Source organism: Sphaeramia orbicularis, chromosome 18 (assembly GCF_902148855.1).
Source record: "Sphaeramia orbicularis chromosome 18, fSphaOr1.1, whole genome shotgun sequence".
NCBI lineage: Eukaryota > Metazoa > Chordata > Actinopteri > Kurtiformes > Apogonidae > Sphaeramia > Sphaeramia orbicularis.
In genome coordinates this window covers 39622849-39640511 of record NC_043974.1, presented here as the reverse complement: position 1 = coordinate 39640511, position 17663 = coordinate 39622849, and the positions used below count along the sequence as shown (strand labels likewise).

Sequence of the window (17663 nt, the reverse complement as noted above, 5' to 3'; positions counted from 1 at the left end):
ACCCTGCGGCCAGTGACTCATCTATATACTTCTGCATGGCGGCCGTCTCAGGGCCCGACAGGGAGTATAACCTCCCTCTCGGGGGACAGGTTCCAGGACGGAGGTCTATGGCGCAGTCGTAGGGTCTGTGTGGGGGTAGAGATGTAGCCCGGGTCTTACTAAATACCTGTTTCAGGTCATGATACTGTTCTGGTACTTTACTGAGAGCCGGGAAATCCGCCTCATCCACCTTAAAGGACTGAACTGAGGCCACCGTGGTGAATGGAAACTGGGATTGTGGCTCAGACTGAATAACCCCTACTAAACAAGAGGCGCACCCCTCCCCCCATGCCCGGACCTTCCCTGTGCTCCAGTCCATACAGGGATTGTGACGCTGGAGCCAGGGGAAACCTAAAATAAGGGGATGAGCCTCAGACTGATATACATGAAAGGACAGAGATTCTGAGTGACCATCAGAGAACCGGACAGTCACAGGTTGAGTGCGCTGGGTGATCCGACATATTAACCGGTCATCTAGTGCTTTAGCCTCCAGCGGTCTTTCAAGGGGCTTCAGACCGAGTCCCAGCTTCAGGGCGAGGTTGATGTCCATTAGATTGGCGTCCGAACCTGAGTCTATTAACACGGGGTGCTGCAATGACAGGGAGGCAGAACTGAGAAGGATCATAGGTTGCAGGCGAGAAGAATCGGATACACATACAGTTCGGCTAATTAATCTGTCCTCACCTGAGGCTGACTTGTTTTTGCTGGGACAGTTAGCCACCCGATGCCCATCCTGACCACAGTAGAGGCAGAGCCCTGCCACCAGACGGCGCCGATGTTCCTCCGCCGAGAGACGAGTGCGACCCAGCTGCATGACCTCCTCCTTAGGCCCGTCACCTGCCTCAGTTACTGGGAACGGGAGTCCTGACGCCGGATAGCTTTCAGCCGCCTGGGATAACGGACGGGTCCGTGACGGTTCTGCGTTCCAGAAGGTCATCTGGTCGGAGGTCTGGATGGCCGCCTCGATGACCTCCTCCAGGGTCCTTAATTCCTGGCGGAGCGCCATCTCACGTCCGATGGCTCGAGTGAGACCCGACCGAAAAGCAGTTATTAGAGCTTTCTCGTTCCACTCGGACTCAACCGCCAGAGAACGGAACTCACACACATATTGTCTGATGGGTCGCTCCCCCTGCCTCAGCCTCATAAGCAGTAGAGCAGCCTGCTCACCCCGAACGGGGTGATCATACACACGTTTTAGTTCAGCACATAATCTAGAATAGGAGCGGGCCACTGGGGATTCCTGTTCCAATAAGGCATTGAGATAACTTAGGGGGGGACCCTCCAATAAACTAGCCACGTACGCTATCTTAGCAGAGTCATTAGAAAAGCGCCTTGGCTGAGCCTCAATAATTAACTGAATCTGAGTAAAGAAATTTCTGCAAGTCTCTGGGTTACCTGAGTACTTATTTGGCGGAGGGATATTAGGTTCGTCCGGGACTCGTGCGGACGAAACAGAAGGTACGGGCTCAGCCGGCTGGGCAGGCACCTGAACCTGAGTGAGGGAGGACTGGGCGATCTGGACAGAGAGCTGGTTCATCTTGTCGAGGATAGTTTGTAACACCTGCTCGTGCCCCCCTAGACGGTGCTCCTGCGCCCGAATTGCCTCCCGGACCTGGTCAAGGTCTGCTGGGTCCATATCTGGCCAGTTCGTACTGTTAGGACTGATGGTACGAGAACCGGACCCAGATGCAAGACCCTCAGACGGAAATACAATTAAAGGGGATTTATTGAATACAGTCAGAGTTAATAATTCACACAGGAAAGTAATGGATCTTTCTTCAGTGTGGCTGTGGTGGGGAACCGTCTTGGTTTCGGATTCCAGGAGAACCACTTTACAGCCCTGGTCGGGAGCACACGAGGGGAACCCGACTAGGAAGAAACACAGAAGAGTCAGGGGACAGACCAGGTCATACACAGGAGGACAATCACTCAGGCAAACGTACATGGGGATAGGCAGGCTCACGTACCGATAGTCCAGGCAGGGGTCGAAACCAGGATAGGGCACCGAGGCAGATGAACAGACAGGGGTCAGGCGAATTCTCAGGTGTGATAGACGAACCAGGTCGAAGACAGACGAGCAGGCAGACGAGGGACAGGCAGAGACGGTGGTCAAAGGGCAAAACGGGTCACAACAGGCAGGCGAACAAACAGGATCCAAAAAACGCTGGTAAGTTAACACACCAAAAGGAGGAAAACGAACTGGCAATGAACAGGGGAGAACACAGGGTTTAAATACACAAGAGGGCGGGAAGAAATTTGGACACAGGTGGAGACAATCAGGGAGGAGTCAGGTAATCAGGGAAAAGGTGAACACAAAAAGGAAGTAAAGACACCAGACAAGACACATGAGGGAAACTTAACAAAATAAAACAGGAAACGACACACAAGACAGACAAAACAAGTAGAAGTCCGGGGACTGATATGACAGAAACCTCTTATGTCCAAATCGGTTATTTTTCAGAAGTAAATGAATGGAGTTGAGAAATGTAGTCATAAGCCTTTTTCAACACTTTTCATGAGTTAAATATTTCTAAAACCATCAGGCCAACATGAAGACTGACCCATAGAATCATTTTATGACCAAAATGACTTTTGATGCTCCAATAATTTTTTCTGTGACTATCTGTTTGTGACTGTATTGCTGTTGTCCTCCTCAGGGTATGTTGACCGAAGGCCTGCGTACGGCTGAAGGCTGTTACCGGACTGTGTGGGAACAGCTGGGCATGGCCTTCCAGACTCCTGAGGCCTACTGTGAGAAGAGCATCTACCGCTCTCTGGCCTACATGAGGCCGCTGAGCATCTGGGCCATGCAGCTGGCCCTGAACGCCTCACAGAGGGACCAGACCACTTTGGCTTCAACTGGAACCACAGACCAGGACCAGGCAGTACAAGCTCAGAAAGAAGACCAGAGCTAGGACCGGAGCCACCTGACAGACTGTCTATCCTGTGCTGCTTTATCTGATCGACTGAAGACTTTTCCACATTTTCTGTTGTTTGACAGAGTTGTGGTGGTTGGAGAAGAACTCCTGTAGATCATAATGTTGTCAGATGATGGGTCTGAAGAGCAAACGCTCCTGATTTACAACATTAGTCGCTTTTCCATTGGACGTCTGCACGAAACTTTACCGATATTTATTAAGTGTGGAAAAAACAAAAGTGTGTAATGTCGATTTTTCCATTAAATCACAAATGCGATGATTTGTTTATTTACTATCGCCAGATGACACAAGAAGTCATTCCATAAACATGGCGATGAACGTAAATATCATGTTGATTTACAGATATATTCATTATTATTATTACTAGCTGCATTGTACCCGTGGTGCCATTGTACGATAGCGCCCTCCTGTGGTGCAACAGCTGTATTGCACCAGTACGCCCTCCTGTGCTGCAACATCGGGACACGTATCGCACACAGAACGTCCGTTATAGTAGGATTATATATTACCCCTCTGTCCTGTACTAAATTAAAAAATGATTGGGTTTCCTGGTACGTCCACATGTTTCTTTTAAAACTCTTCTTCGCTTGTTATAACATCCGTCATCATCCGGCTTTTTTTAGTCACGTGACTCTAGTTGTGGAAAAAGCTCTTTCCACTGCAGTTTTGTGCGATATACCATTTGCGCTACACCCGAAAAACCACGTCTTGCCAGTGCAAAAACTTTGGCGAAGTTGTCGTTTTTCCATTCAATCACAAATGCGATGATTTGTTTATTTATTATCGCAAGATGACATGAGAAGTCATTCCATAAACATGGCGACGAACGTAAATATGGTGTTGATTTACAGATATATTCATTATTATTATTATATTTTACCCCTCTATCTCGTACTAAATTAAAAAATTATTTGGTTTCCTGGTATGTCCACATGTTTCTTTTAAAACTCGTCTTCACTTGTAACGTCCGTCAACATCCGGCTTTTTTTATTCACGCGACTCTAGTTGTGGAAAAAGGTCTTTCCATTGCAGTTTTGTGCAATGTAGCATTTGCGCTACGCCTGAAAAACCACGTCTTGCCAGCGCAAAAATTTTGGCAAAGTTGTCGTTTTTCCATCAGGCAAATATTTATGCGCAGGTTATATTCACACAATTTGAGGGTCAATGGAAAAGCGACTATTTTCAAGTGTCCGGTTATAGTCGGACAATGAAAAATCAGTTATAAAATCTAATTTTGGTTGCAGCAGATGTTGCACATTCAAAGCACTACATCATTTCAGTCGGTTCAGATTCATGTTTACTTGGAAGTGTTTCTCTGGAGCTGCTGTCAGTACCGTCTATGTCTGATTATTTTAAACCGGACCTGTGAGTGATCCCAGATCTGAATGATTACTGGACTACACCCATAAACAGCAGCAGTGAAAGTCATTCTAAAGGTTCTAGAAAGACATGAATGCAGTGAAAGTGATAGCATATGATGATAAGTAGGTTTGGGAATGACCTCTGACGATCTGTTTCTTTTGTAATAGCATGTGCCTTGTTGCCTGTTGACCTGCATCTAGACTGTATTGATGAACTGAATAGTTATGTTTTATAAACACCGATGATTACGACAATCCTGCAAAATAAATCAGAGGACAATGCATGTTCTGTGCTCATTTCTTATTAAATGCTGTATTTATGTGATGAAATGTCAAATATTTAGCTGATGGTCTTCACCCAAAGGTGTCAAACATGCGGCCCGGGGCCAAATCCGGCCCGCCAAAGGGTCCGGTCCGGCCCTTAGAATTCAGATGCAAAAAATTTAGATGCAAAAAATTCAGATCACACATCCGGGACACCAAGGATAAACAATGGATTCTATCTCAAGTCCAAACGACTGCCAGCCAATCAAGGTATGTTAGGTTGGTCATGTGATGCCGATGCTGACCTGGACGTGTGATCTGAATTTTCTGCATCTGAATTTTTTTGTATTCTAAATTTATGAACATAGTTGAATTCAGAGACAAAAAAATTCAGATACTTAATTTAAGTGCAAAAAAAATTTCAGATACTTAATTTAAGTGCAAAAAAAAAATTCAGATACTTAATTTAAGTGCAAAAAAAAAATTCAGATACTTAATTTCAGTGAAAAAAAACTTCAGATAATTTAAGTGCAAAAAAAATTCAGATAATGTCAGTGGAAAAAAAATTCAGATACTTAATTTCAGTGCAAAAAAAAAAATCCAGATACTTAAGTTCAGTGCAAAAAAATTCAGATACTTAATTTAAGTGCAAAAAACATTCAGATAATTTCAGTAGAAAAAAAATTCAGATATTTCATTTCAGTGCAAAAAAATTCAGATACTTAATTTAAGTACAAAAAAAATTCAGATAATTTCAGTGGAAAAAAAATTCAGATACTTAAATTCAGTGCAAAAAAAAAAAAAAAAAAAATTCAGGTACTTAATTTCAGTGCAAAAAAAAATTCAGATACTTAATACTTACTTTGGTTGCCAGTGGATGTTTGGGTCTTTATGGGTTAAACAAAGACACATTCGACTTCACTTGAATCAGTCACAGAGTATATGTAAAGTGTAACTAAAAACAGATGAGTGTTGGAAAATTACATTTACAAAAGGGGTGGGCTTAAGAAGGAAGAATCCCATCTGAAAATGTGTGTCCTTGGGTGGACTTGAGCCACAGTCCATGAGTCTGTGTATGTATGTTGTCTGTGGTCACGTGTACATACTACTCATGAACCTACGTATCTTTACATAGTGAAACGCACACCTGCCCTTTAGACCTCGCAAAAGAGTGAATGATGGTAGGAGAGCGGTGACAAACAGGAGTGTTATGGCCAGTTTCTGTGGAAGTAAATCTGTTTCATCAGATTTTGAATTATGAATGCTGTTGAATTTCTAGCACTGGATTTTTTTAGGACCGAAATTTAGTATCTGAATTTTTTTTTTTTTTTGCACTGAAATTAAATATCTGAATTTTTTTTTCTGTCTCTGAATTCAACTATGTTCATAAATTTAGAATAAAAAAAATTCAGATGCTAAAAATTCAGAAGCAAAAAATTTAGATGCAAAAAATTCAGATCACACATCCAGGACACGAAGGAAAAGCAATCGATTCTATCTCAAGTCGAAATGAAAACCAGCCAATCAAGTTATGTTAGGTTGGTCATGTGATGCCAATGCAGACGGTCAGTGTGGATGTGTGATCTGAATTTTTTGCATCTGAATTTTTTTTTATTCTAAATTTATGAACATAGTTGAATTCAGAGACAAATAACATTCCGATACTTAATTTCAGTGCAAAAAAAATTCAGACACTTAATTTGAGTGAAAAAAAAAAATTCAGATACTTAATTTCAGTGAAAAAAATATTCAGATGCTTAATTTCAGTGAAAATAAAATATTCAGATACTTAATTTCAGTGCAAAAAAAATATTCTGAAAGTTAATTTCAGTGAAAAAAAATTTCGATACTTAATTTCAGTGGAAAAAATAAAAAATTCAGATACTTAATTTCAGTGAAAAAAATATTCAGATACTTAATTTGAGTGAAAAAAAAAATTCAGATACTTAATTTCAGAGCATAAAAAATTCAGATACTTAATTTTAGTGAAAAAAATATTCAGATACTTAATTTCACTTAAAAAAATATTCAGATACTTAATTTGAGTGTAAAAAAAAATTCAGATACTTAATTTCAGTGAAAAAAAAATTTCAGATACTTAATTTCAGTGCAAAAAAAAATTCAGATACTTAATTTCAGTGCAAAAAAATATTAAGATACTTAATTTTGGTGCAAAAAAATATTCAGATACTTAATTTCAGTGAAAAAAAAAAATTCAGATACTTAATTTCAGATCATAAAAAATTCAGATACTTAATTTCAGTGAAAAAAATATTCAGATACTTAATTTCAGTGAAAAAAATATTCAGATACTTAATTTGAGTGAAAAAAAAAATTCAGATACTTAATTTCAGAGCATAAAAAATTCAGATACTTAATTTTAGTGAAAAAAATATTCAGATACTTAATTTCAGTTAAAAAAATATTCAGATACTTAATTTGAGTGTAAAAAAAAATTCAGATACTTAATTTCAGTGAAAAAAAAAATTTCAGATACTTAATTTCAGTGAAAAAAAAAATTCAGATACTTAATTTCAGTGCAAAAAAATATTCAGATACTTAATTTTGGTGCAAAAAAATATTCAGATACTTAATTTCAGTGAAAAAAAAAAAATTCAGATACTTAATTTCAGATCATAAAAAATTCAGATACTTAATTTCAGTGAAAAAAAAATTCAGATACTTAATTTCAGTGCAAAAAATATTCAGATACTTAATTTTGGTGCAAAAAAAATATTCTGAAAGTTAATTTCAGTGAAAAAAACATTCCGATACTTAATTTCAGTGGAAAAACAAAAATTCAGATACTTACTTTCAGTGAAAAAAATATTCAGATACTTAATTTCAGTGAAAAAAATATTCAGATACTTAATTTCAGTGCAAAAAATATTCAGATACTTAATTTGAGTGAAAAAAATATTCAGATACTTAATTTCAGTGAAAAAAAAAATTCAGATACTTAATTTCAGTGCAAAAAATATTCAGATACATAATTTCGTGAAAAAAAAATTCAGATACTTAATTTCAGTGCAAAAAATAATCAGATACTTAATTTCAGTGCAAAAAATATTCAGATACTTAATTTCAGTGAAAAAAAAAAATTCAGATACTTAATTTCAGTGAAAAAAAAAAAATTCAGACACTTAATTTGAGTGAAAAAAAAATTCAGATACTTAATTTCAGTGAAAAAAATATTCAGATACTTAATTTCAGTGAAAAAAAATATTCAGTTACTTAATTTCAGTGAAAAAAAATATTCAAATACTTAATTTCATTGAAAAAAATATTCATATGCTTAATTTCAGTGCAAAAAACATTCAGATGCTTAATTTCAGTGAAAATAAAATATTCAGATGCTTAATTTCAGTGAAAAATATATTCAGATACTTAATTTCGGTGAAAAAAAAAATTCAGATACATTATTTCAGTGCAAAAAAAAAATTCAGATACTTAATTTCAGTGAAAAAAAACATTCAGATACTTAATTTCGGTGAAAAAAAAAATTCAGATACATAATTTCAATGCAAAAAAAAAATTCAGATACTTAATTTCAGTGAAAAAAAAAATTCAGATACTTAATTTCAGTGAAAAAAAATATTCAAATACTTAATTTCATTGAAAAAAATATTCAGATGCTTAATTTCAGTGAAAAAAAAAATTCAGATACTTAATTTCAGTGAAAAAAAATATTCAGTTACTTAATTTCGGTGAAAAAAAAAATTCAGATACATTATTTCAGTGAAAAAAAAAAAAATTCAGATACTTAATTTCAGTGAAAAAACAAAAAATCAGATACTTAATGTCAGTGAAAAAAAAAAAATTCAGATACTTAATGTCAATGCAAAAAAACATTCAGATACTTAATTTCAATGTAAAAAAAATTCAGATACTAAATTTCAATGGAAAAAAAAATTTAGATTCTTAATTTCAGTGCAAAAAATATTCAGATACTTAATTTCAGTGCAAAAAAAAATATTCTGAAAGTTAATTTCAGTGAAAAAAAAAAAAATCAGATACTTAATTTCAATGTAAAAAAAATTCAGATACTTAATTTCAATGGAAAAAACATTTAGATTCTTAATTTCAGTGCAAAAAATATTCAGATACTTAATTTCAGTGCAAAAAAAATATTCTGAAAGTTAATTTCAGTGAAAAAAACATTCCGATACTTAATTTCAGTGGAAAAAAAAAAATTCAGATACTTACTTTCAGTGAAAAAAATATTCAGATACTTAATTTCAGTGAAAAAAAAAATTCAGATACTTAATTTCAGAGCATAAAAAATTCAGATACTTAATTTTCAGTAAAAAAAAATATTCAGATACTTAATTTCAGTGCAAAAAAATATTCAAATACTTAATTTCAGTGCAAAAAATATTCAGATGCATAATTTCAGTAAAAATATTTTTTTTACACTTAAATTAAGTATCTGAATTTTTTTGCACTGAAATTTAGTACCTGAATTTTTTTTTTTTTTTTTTGCACTGAATTTAAGTATCTGAAGTTTTTTTTCCACTGAAATTATCTGAATTTTTTTTGCACTTAAATTAAGTATCTGAATTTTTTTTCCACTGAAATTATCTGAATTTTTTTTGCACTTAAATTATCTGATGACAATATTAGTCCACATTTTTTTCTTCAGTCATTTTAGTCCTCTTTAGGTCTCAAAAAAACAATGCAAGTCAAATTGTTTTAGCAATCTATTTTTCATGGAGTTACAAAAATGTCCACTCAGCTGGACACCATGTGTTTAATTTTTCAAGCAAACAAATATTTATTTAAGCCCATCATTAGAAAGTGTATGGAAGGAAATCTGTTTCATCCGATTTTGAATTAGAAATGCTATTGAATTTCTAGCACTGAATTTTTTTTCCACCAAAATTAAGTATCTGAATATTTTTTTGCACTGAAATTAAGTATCTGAATTTTTTTTTCACTGAAATTAAGTATCTGAATATTTTTTTTTCACTGAAATTAAGTATCTGAAAATTTTCACAGAAATTAAGTATCTGATTTTTTTTTTTCACTGAAATTAAGTATCTGAATATTTTTTTCACTGAAATTAAGTATCTGAATTTTTTTTTTTTCACTGAAATTAAGTATCTGAATTTTTTTTTTTCACTGAAATTAAGTATCTGAATATTTTTTTTCACTGAAATTAAGTATCTGAATATTTTTTGCACTGAAATTAAGTATCTGAATTTTTTTTGCACTGACATTAAGTATCTGATTTTTTTTTTCACTGAAATTAAGTATCTGAATTTTTTTTTTCACTGAAATTAAGTATCTGAATTTTTTTTTCACTGAAATTAAGTATCTGAATATTTTATTTTCACTGAAATTATGCATCTGAATTTTTTTTGCACTGAAATTAAGTATCTGAATATTTTTTTGCACCAAAATTAAGTATCTGAATAGTTTTTAGCACTGAAATTAAGTATCTGAATTTTTTTTTTCACTGAAATTAAGTATCTGAATATTTTTTTTCACTGAAATTAAGTATCTGAATATTTTTTTTGCACCAAAATTAAGTATCTGAATATTTTTTTCACTGAAATTAAGTATCTGAATATTTTTGCACTGAAATTAAGTATCTGAATATTTTTTTGCATCAAAATTAAGTATCTGAATAGTTTTTAGCACTGAAATTAAGTATCTGAATTTTTTTTTCACTGAAATTAAGTATCTGAATATTTTTTTTCACTGAAATTAAGTATCTGAATATTTTTTTTCACTGAAATCAAGTATCTGAATATTTTTTTGCACCAAAAGTAAGTATCTGAATGTTTTTTGCATGAAATTAAGTATCTGAATGTTTTTTTGCACTAAATTAAGCATCTGAATATTTTTTTCACTGAAATTAAGTATCTGAATATTTTTTTCACTGAAATTAAGTATCTGAATATTTTATTTTCACTGAAATTAAGTATTTGAATATTTTTTTGCACTGAAATTAAGTATCTGAATTTTTTTTTTTACCGAAATTAAGTATCTGAATTTTTTTTTCACTGAAATAAAGTATCTGAATTTTTTATGCTCTGAAATTAAGTATCTGAATTTTTTTTTTCACTCAAATTAAGTGTCTGAATTTTTTTTTTTTTTTCACTGAAATCAAGTATCTGAATGTTTTTTGCACGAAATTAAGTATCTGAATTTTTTTTTTCACTGAAATTAAGTATCTGAATGTTTTTTGCACGAAATTAAGCATCTGAATATTTTATTTTCACTGAAATTAAGCATGTGAATGTTTTTTTCACTGAAATTAAGTATCTGAATATTTTATTTTCACTGAAATTAAGTATCTGAATATTTTTTGCACTGAAATTAAGTATTTGAATATTTTTTTGCACTGACATTAAGTATCTGAATTTTTTCTTTTCGCTGAAATTAAGTGTCTCAATTTTTTTTTTCACTCAAATTAAGTGTCTGAATTTTTTTTTTTTTCACTGAAATTAAGTATCTGAATTTTTTTTTTTCACCGAAATAAAGTATCTGAATATTTTCACTAAAATTAAGCATCTGAATATTTTTTTCACTGAAATTAAGTATCTGAATATTTTTTTGCACCAAAATTAAGTATCTGAATAGTTTTTAGCACTGAAATTAAGTATCTGAATTTTTTTTTCACTGAAATTAAGTATCTGAATATTTTTTTTCACTGAAATTAAGTATCTGAATATTTTTTTTGCACCAAAATTAAGTATCTGAATATTTTTTTCACTGAAATTAAGTATATGAATTTTTTTTTTCACTGAAATTAAGTATCTGAATTTATTTTTCACTGAAATTAAGTATCTGAATATTTTTTGCACTGAAATTAAGTATCTGAATATTTTTTTGCATCAAAATTAAGTATCTGAATAGTTTTTAGCACTGAAATTAAGTATCTGAATTTTTTTTTCACTGAAATTAAGTATCTGAATATTTTTTTTCACTGAAATTAAGTATCTGAATATTTTTTTCACTGAAATCAAGTATCTGAATATTTTTTTGCACCAAAATTAAGTATCTGAATGTTTTTTGCATGAAATTAAGTATCTGAATGTTTTTTTGCACTAAATTAAGCATCTGAATATTTTTTTCACTGAAATTAAGTATCTGAATATTTTTTTCACTGAAATTAAGTATCTGAATATTTTTTGCACTGAAATTAAGTATTTGAATATTTTTTTGCACTGAAATTAAGTATCTGAATTTTTTTTTTCACCGAAATTAAGTATCTGAATTTTTTTTTCACTGAAATAAAGTATCTGAATTTTTTATGCTCTGAAATTAAGTATCTGAATTTTTTTTTTCACTCAAATTAAGTGTCTGAATTTTTTTTTTTTTTTTCACTGAAATCAAGTATCTGAATATTTTTTTCACTGAAATTAAGTATCTGAATGTTTTTTGCACGAAATTAAGCATCTGAATATTTTATTTTCACTGAAATTAAGTATCTGAATGTTTTTTGCACGAAATTAAGCATCTGAATATTTATTTTCACTGAAATTAAGCATGTGAATTTTTTTTTTCACTAAAATTAAGTATCTGAATATTTTTTTCACTGAAATTAAGTATCTGAATATTTTTTTCACTGAAATTAAGTATCTGAATTTTTTTTTGCACTGAAATTAAGTATCTGAATATTTTTTTCACTGAAATTAAGTATCTGAATATTTTATTTTCACTGAAATTAAGTATCTGAATATTTTTTGCACTGAAATTAAGTATTTGAATATTTTTTTGCACTGACATTAAGTATCTGAATTTTTTCTTTTCGCTGAAATTAAGTGTCTCAATTTTTTTTTTCACTCAAATTAAGTGTCTGAATTTTTTTTTTTCACTGAAATTAAGTATCTGAATATTTTTTTCACTGAAATTAAGTATCTGAATTTTTTTTTTTCACCGAAATAAAGTATCTGAATATTTTCACTAAAATTAAGCATCTGAATATTTTTTTCACTGAAATTAAGTATCTGAAGTTTTTTTTTTTCCACTTAAATTAAGTATCTGAATTAATTTTTTTCACTGAAATTAAGTATCTGGATATTTTTTTTCACTGAAATTAAGTATCTGAATATGTTTTGCACTGAAATTAAGTATTTAAATATTTTTTTGCACTGAAATTAAGTATCTGAATTTTTTTTTTCACTGAAATTAAGTATCTGAATTTTTTTTTTGCACTGAAATTAAGTATCTGAATATTTTTTTTCACTGAAATTAAGTATCTGAATTTTTTTTTTTTTCACCGAAATTAAGTATCTGAATATTTTTTGCACTGAAATTAAGTATCTGAATATTTTTTTCACTGAAATTAAGTATCTGAATTTTTTATGCTCTTAAATTAAGTATCTGATTTTTTTTTTCACTGAAATTAAGTGTCTGAATTTTTTTTTTTCACTGAAATTAAGTATCTGAATATTTTTTTCACTGAAATTAAATATCTGAATATTTTTTTGCACCAAAATTAAGTATCTGAATTTTTTTTGCATGAAATTAAGTATCTGAATTTTTTTTGCACTAAATTAAGCATCTGAATATTTTTTTCACTGAAATTAAGTATCTTAATATTTTTTTGCACTGAAATTAAGTATCTGAATTTTTTTTTGCACTGAAATTAAGTAACTGAATATTATTTTTCACTGAAATTAAGTATCTGAATATTTTATTTTCACTGAAATTATGCATCTGAATATTTTTTTTGCACTGAAATTAAGTATCTGAATATTTTTTCACTGAAATTAAGTATCTGATTTTTTTTTTGCACTGAAATTAAGTATCTGAATTTTTTTTTTCCACCGAAATAAAGTATCTGAATATTTTCACTAAAATTAAGCATCTGAATATTTTTTTCACTGAAATTAAGTATCTGAATATTTTTTTCACTGAAATTAAGTATCTGAATTTTTTATGCTCTGAAATTAAGTATCTGAAGTTTTTTTTTTTTCCACTTAAATTAAGTATCTGAATTAATTTTTTTTCACTGTAATTAAGTATCTGAATATTTTTTTTCACTGAAATTAAGTATCTGAATATTTTTTGCACTGAAATTAAGTATCTGTATTTTTTTTTTCCCTGAAATTAAGTATCTGAATATTTTTTGCACTGAAATTAAGTATCTGAATTTTTTTTTCACTGAAATTAAGTATCTGAATATTTTTTTTCACTGAAATTAAGTATCTGAATATTTTTTTTCACTGAAATCAAGTATCTGAATATTTTTTTGCACCAAAAGTAAGTATCTGAATGTTTTTTGCATGAAATTAAGTATCTGAATGTTTTTTGCACTAAATTAAGCATCTGAATATTTTTTTCACTGAAATTAAATATCTGAATATTTTTTTCACTGAAATTAAGTATCTGAATATTTTTTGCACTGAAATTAAGTATTTGAATATTTTTTTGCACTGAAATTAAGTATCTGAATTTTTTTTTTCACCGAAATTAAGTATCTGAATTTTTTTTTTCACTGAAATAAAGTATCTGAATTTTTTATGCTCTGAAATCAAGTATCTGAATGTTTTTTGCACGAAATTAAGTATCTGAATTTTTTTTTTTCACTGAAATTAAGTATCTGAATGTTTTTTGCACGAAATTAAGCATCTGAATATTTTATTTTCACTGAAATTAAGCATGTGAATGTTTTTTTCACTGAAATTAAGTATCTGAATATTTTATTTTCACTGAAATTAAGTATCTGAATATTTTTTGCACTGAAATTAAGTATTTGAATATTTTTTTGCACTGACATTAAGTATCTGAATTTTTTCTTTTCGCTGAAATTAAGTGTCTCAATTTTTTTTTTCACTCAAATTAAGTGTCTGAATTTTTTTTTTTTCACTGAAATTAAGTATCTGAATTTTTTTTTTTCACCGAAATAAAGTATCTGAATATTTTCACTAAAATTAAGCATCTGAATATTTTTTTCACTGAAATTAAGTATCTGAATATTTTTTTGCACCAAAATTAAGTATCTGAATAGTTTTTAGCACTGAAATTAAGTATCTGAATTTTTTTTTCACTGAAATTAAGTATCTGAATATTTTTTTTCACTGAAATTAAGTATCTGAATATTTTTTTTGCACCAAAATTAAGTATCTGAATATTTTTTTCACTGAAATTAAGTATATGAATTTTTTTTTTCACTGAAATTAAGTATCTGAATTTATTTTTCACTGAAATTAAGTATCTGAATATTTTTTGCACTGAAATTAAGTATCTGAATATTTTTTTGCATCAAAATTAAGTATCTGAATAGTTTTTAGCACTGAAATTAAGTATCTGAATTTTTTTTTCACTGAAATTAAGTATCTGAATATTTTTTTTCACTGAAATTAAGTATCTGAATATTTTTTTTCACTGAAATCAAGTATCTGAATATTTTTTTGCACCAAAATTAAGTATCTGAATGTTTTTTGCATGAAATTAAGTATCTGAATGTTTTTTGCACTAAATTAAGCATCTGAATATTTTTTTCACTGAAATTAAGTATCTGAATATTTTTTTCACTGAAATTAAGTATCTGAATATTTTTTGCACTGAAATTAAGTATTTGAATATTTTTTTGCACTGAAATTAAGTATCTGAATTTTTTTTTTCACCGAAATTAAGTATCTGAATTTTTTTTTCACTGAAATAAAGTATCTGAATTTTTTATGCTCTGAAATTAAGTATCTGAATTTTTTGTTTTCACTCAAATTAAGTGTCTGAATTTTTTTTTTTTTTTCACTGAAATCAAGTATCTGAATGTTTTTTGCACGAAATTAAGCATCTGAATATTTTTTTCACTGAAATTAAGTATCTGAATGTTTTTTGCACGAAATTAAGCATCTGAATATTTTATTTTCACTGAAATTAAGTATCTGAATGTTTTTTGCACGAAATTAAGCATCTGAATATTTTATTTTCACTGAAATTAAGCATGTGAATGTTTTTTTCACTGAAATTAAGTATCTGAATATTTTTTTCACTGAAATTAAGTATCTGAATATTTTTTTCACTGAAATTAAGTATCTGAATTTTTTTTTGCACTGAAATTAAGTATCTGAATATTTTTTTCACTGAAATTAAGTATCTGAATATTTTATTTTCACTGAAATTAAGTATCTGAATATTTTTTGCACTGAAATTAAGTATTTGAATATTTTTTTGCACTGACATTAAGTATCTGAATTTTTTCTTTTCGCTGAAATTAAGTGTCTCAATTTTTTTTTTCACTCAAATTAAGTGTCTGAATTTTTTTTTTTTCACTGAAATTAAGTATCTGAATATTTTTTCACTGAAATTAAGTATCTGAATTTTTTTTTTTTCACCGAAATAAAGTATCTGAATATTTTCACTAAAATTAAGCATCTGAATATTTTTTTCACTGAAATTAAGTATCTGAAGTTTTTTTTTTTCCACTTAAATTAAGTATCTGAATTAATTTTTTTCACTGAAATTAAGTATCTGGATATTTTTTTTCACTGAAATTAAGTATCTGAATATGTTTTGCACTGAAATTAAGTATTTAAATATTTTTTTGCACTGAAATTAAGTATCTGAATTTTTTTTTTCACTGAAATTAAGTATCTGAATTTTTTTTTTTGCACTGAAATTAAGTATCTGAATATTTTTTTTCACTGAAATTAAGTATCTGAATTTTTTTTTTTTTTCACCGAAATTAAGTATCTGAATATTTTTTGCACTGAAATTAAGTATCTGAATATTTTTTTCACTGAAATTAAGTATCTGAATTTTTTATGCTCTTAAATTAAGTATCTGATTTTTTTTTTCACTGAAATTAAGTGTCTGAATTTTTTTTTTTCACTGAAATTAAGTATCTGAATATTTTTTTCACTGAAATTAAATATCTGAATATTTTTTTGCACCAAAATTAAGTATCTGAATTTTTTTTGCATGAAATTAAGTATCTGAATGTTTTTTGCACTAAATTAAGCATCTGAATATTTTTTTCACTGAAATTAAGTATCTGAATTTTTTTTTTTCACTGAAATTAAGTATCTGAATTTTTTTTTGCACTGAAATTAAGTAACTGAATATTATTTTTCACTGAAATTAAGTATCTGAATATTTTATTTTCACTGAAATTATGCATCTGAATATTTTTTTTGCACTGAAATTAAGTATCTGAATATTTTTTTCACTGAAATTAAGTATCTGATTTTTTTTTTGCACTGAAATTAAGTATCTGAATTTTTTTTTTTCCACCGAAATAAAGTATCTGAATATTTTCACTAAAATTAAGCATCTGAATATTTTTTTCACTGAAATTAAGTATCTGAATATTTTTTTCACTGAAATTAAGTATCTGAATTTTTTATGCTCTGAAATTAAGTATCTGAAGTTTTTTTTTTTTCCACTTAAATTAAGTATCTGAATTAATTTTTTTCACTGAAATTAAGTATCTGAATATTTTTTTTCACTGAAATTAAGTATCTGAATATTTTTTGCACTGAAATTAAGTATTTAAATATTTTTTTGCACTGAAATTAAGTATCTGAATTTTTTTTTTCACTGAAATTAAGTATCTGAATTTTTTTTTTGCACTGAAATTAAGTATCTGAATATTTTTTTTCACTGAAATTAAGTATCTGAATTTTTTTTTTTTCACCGAAATATAGTATCTGAATATTTTTTGCACTGAAATTAAGTATCTGAATATTTTTTTCACTGAAATTAAGTATCTGAATTTTTTATGCTCTTAAATTAAGTATCTGATTTTTTTTTCACTGAAATTAAGTGTCTGAATTTTTTTTTTCACTGAAATTAAGTATCTGAATATTTTTTTCACTGAAATTAAATATCTGAATATTTTTTTGCACCAAAATTAAGTATCTGAATGTTTTTTGCATGAAATTAAGTATCTGAATGTTTTTTGCACTAAATTAAGCATCTGAATATTTTTTTCACTGAAATTAAGTATCTGAATTTTTTTTTTTCACTGAAATTAAGTATCTGAATTTTTTTTTGCACTGAAATTAAGTAACTGAATATTATTTTTCACTGAAATTATGTATCTGAATATTTTTTTGCACTGAAATTAAGTATTTGAATTTTTTTGTCTCTGAATTCAACT

General features: G+C 29.4%; 2 protein-coding genes across 2 annotated transcripts in view; one reads left to right on the top strand and one right to left on the bottom strand.

Annotated features, from left to right (window-relative positions):
* The window catches only part of LOC115438498 (non-lysosomal glucosylceramidase-like), a 45275-nt gene extending 42095 nt beyond the window's left edge, over positions 1-3180 (top strand). The window contains exon 5 of the mRNA XM_030162148.1: positions 2697-3180. Coding sequence (XP_030018008.1) covers positions 2697-2954 — 258 coding nt within the window. The 3' untranslated portion in view covers positions 2955-3180. The remainder of the gene's footprint in view (positions 1-2696) is intronic.
* LOC115438497 (non-lysosomal glucosylceramidase-like) overlaps positions 1-17663 on the bottom strand; it is a 203364-nt gene that overhangs the window by 132069 nt on the left and 53632 nt on the right. The gene's annotated exons all lie outside the window — the stretch shown is intronic.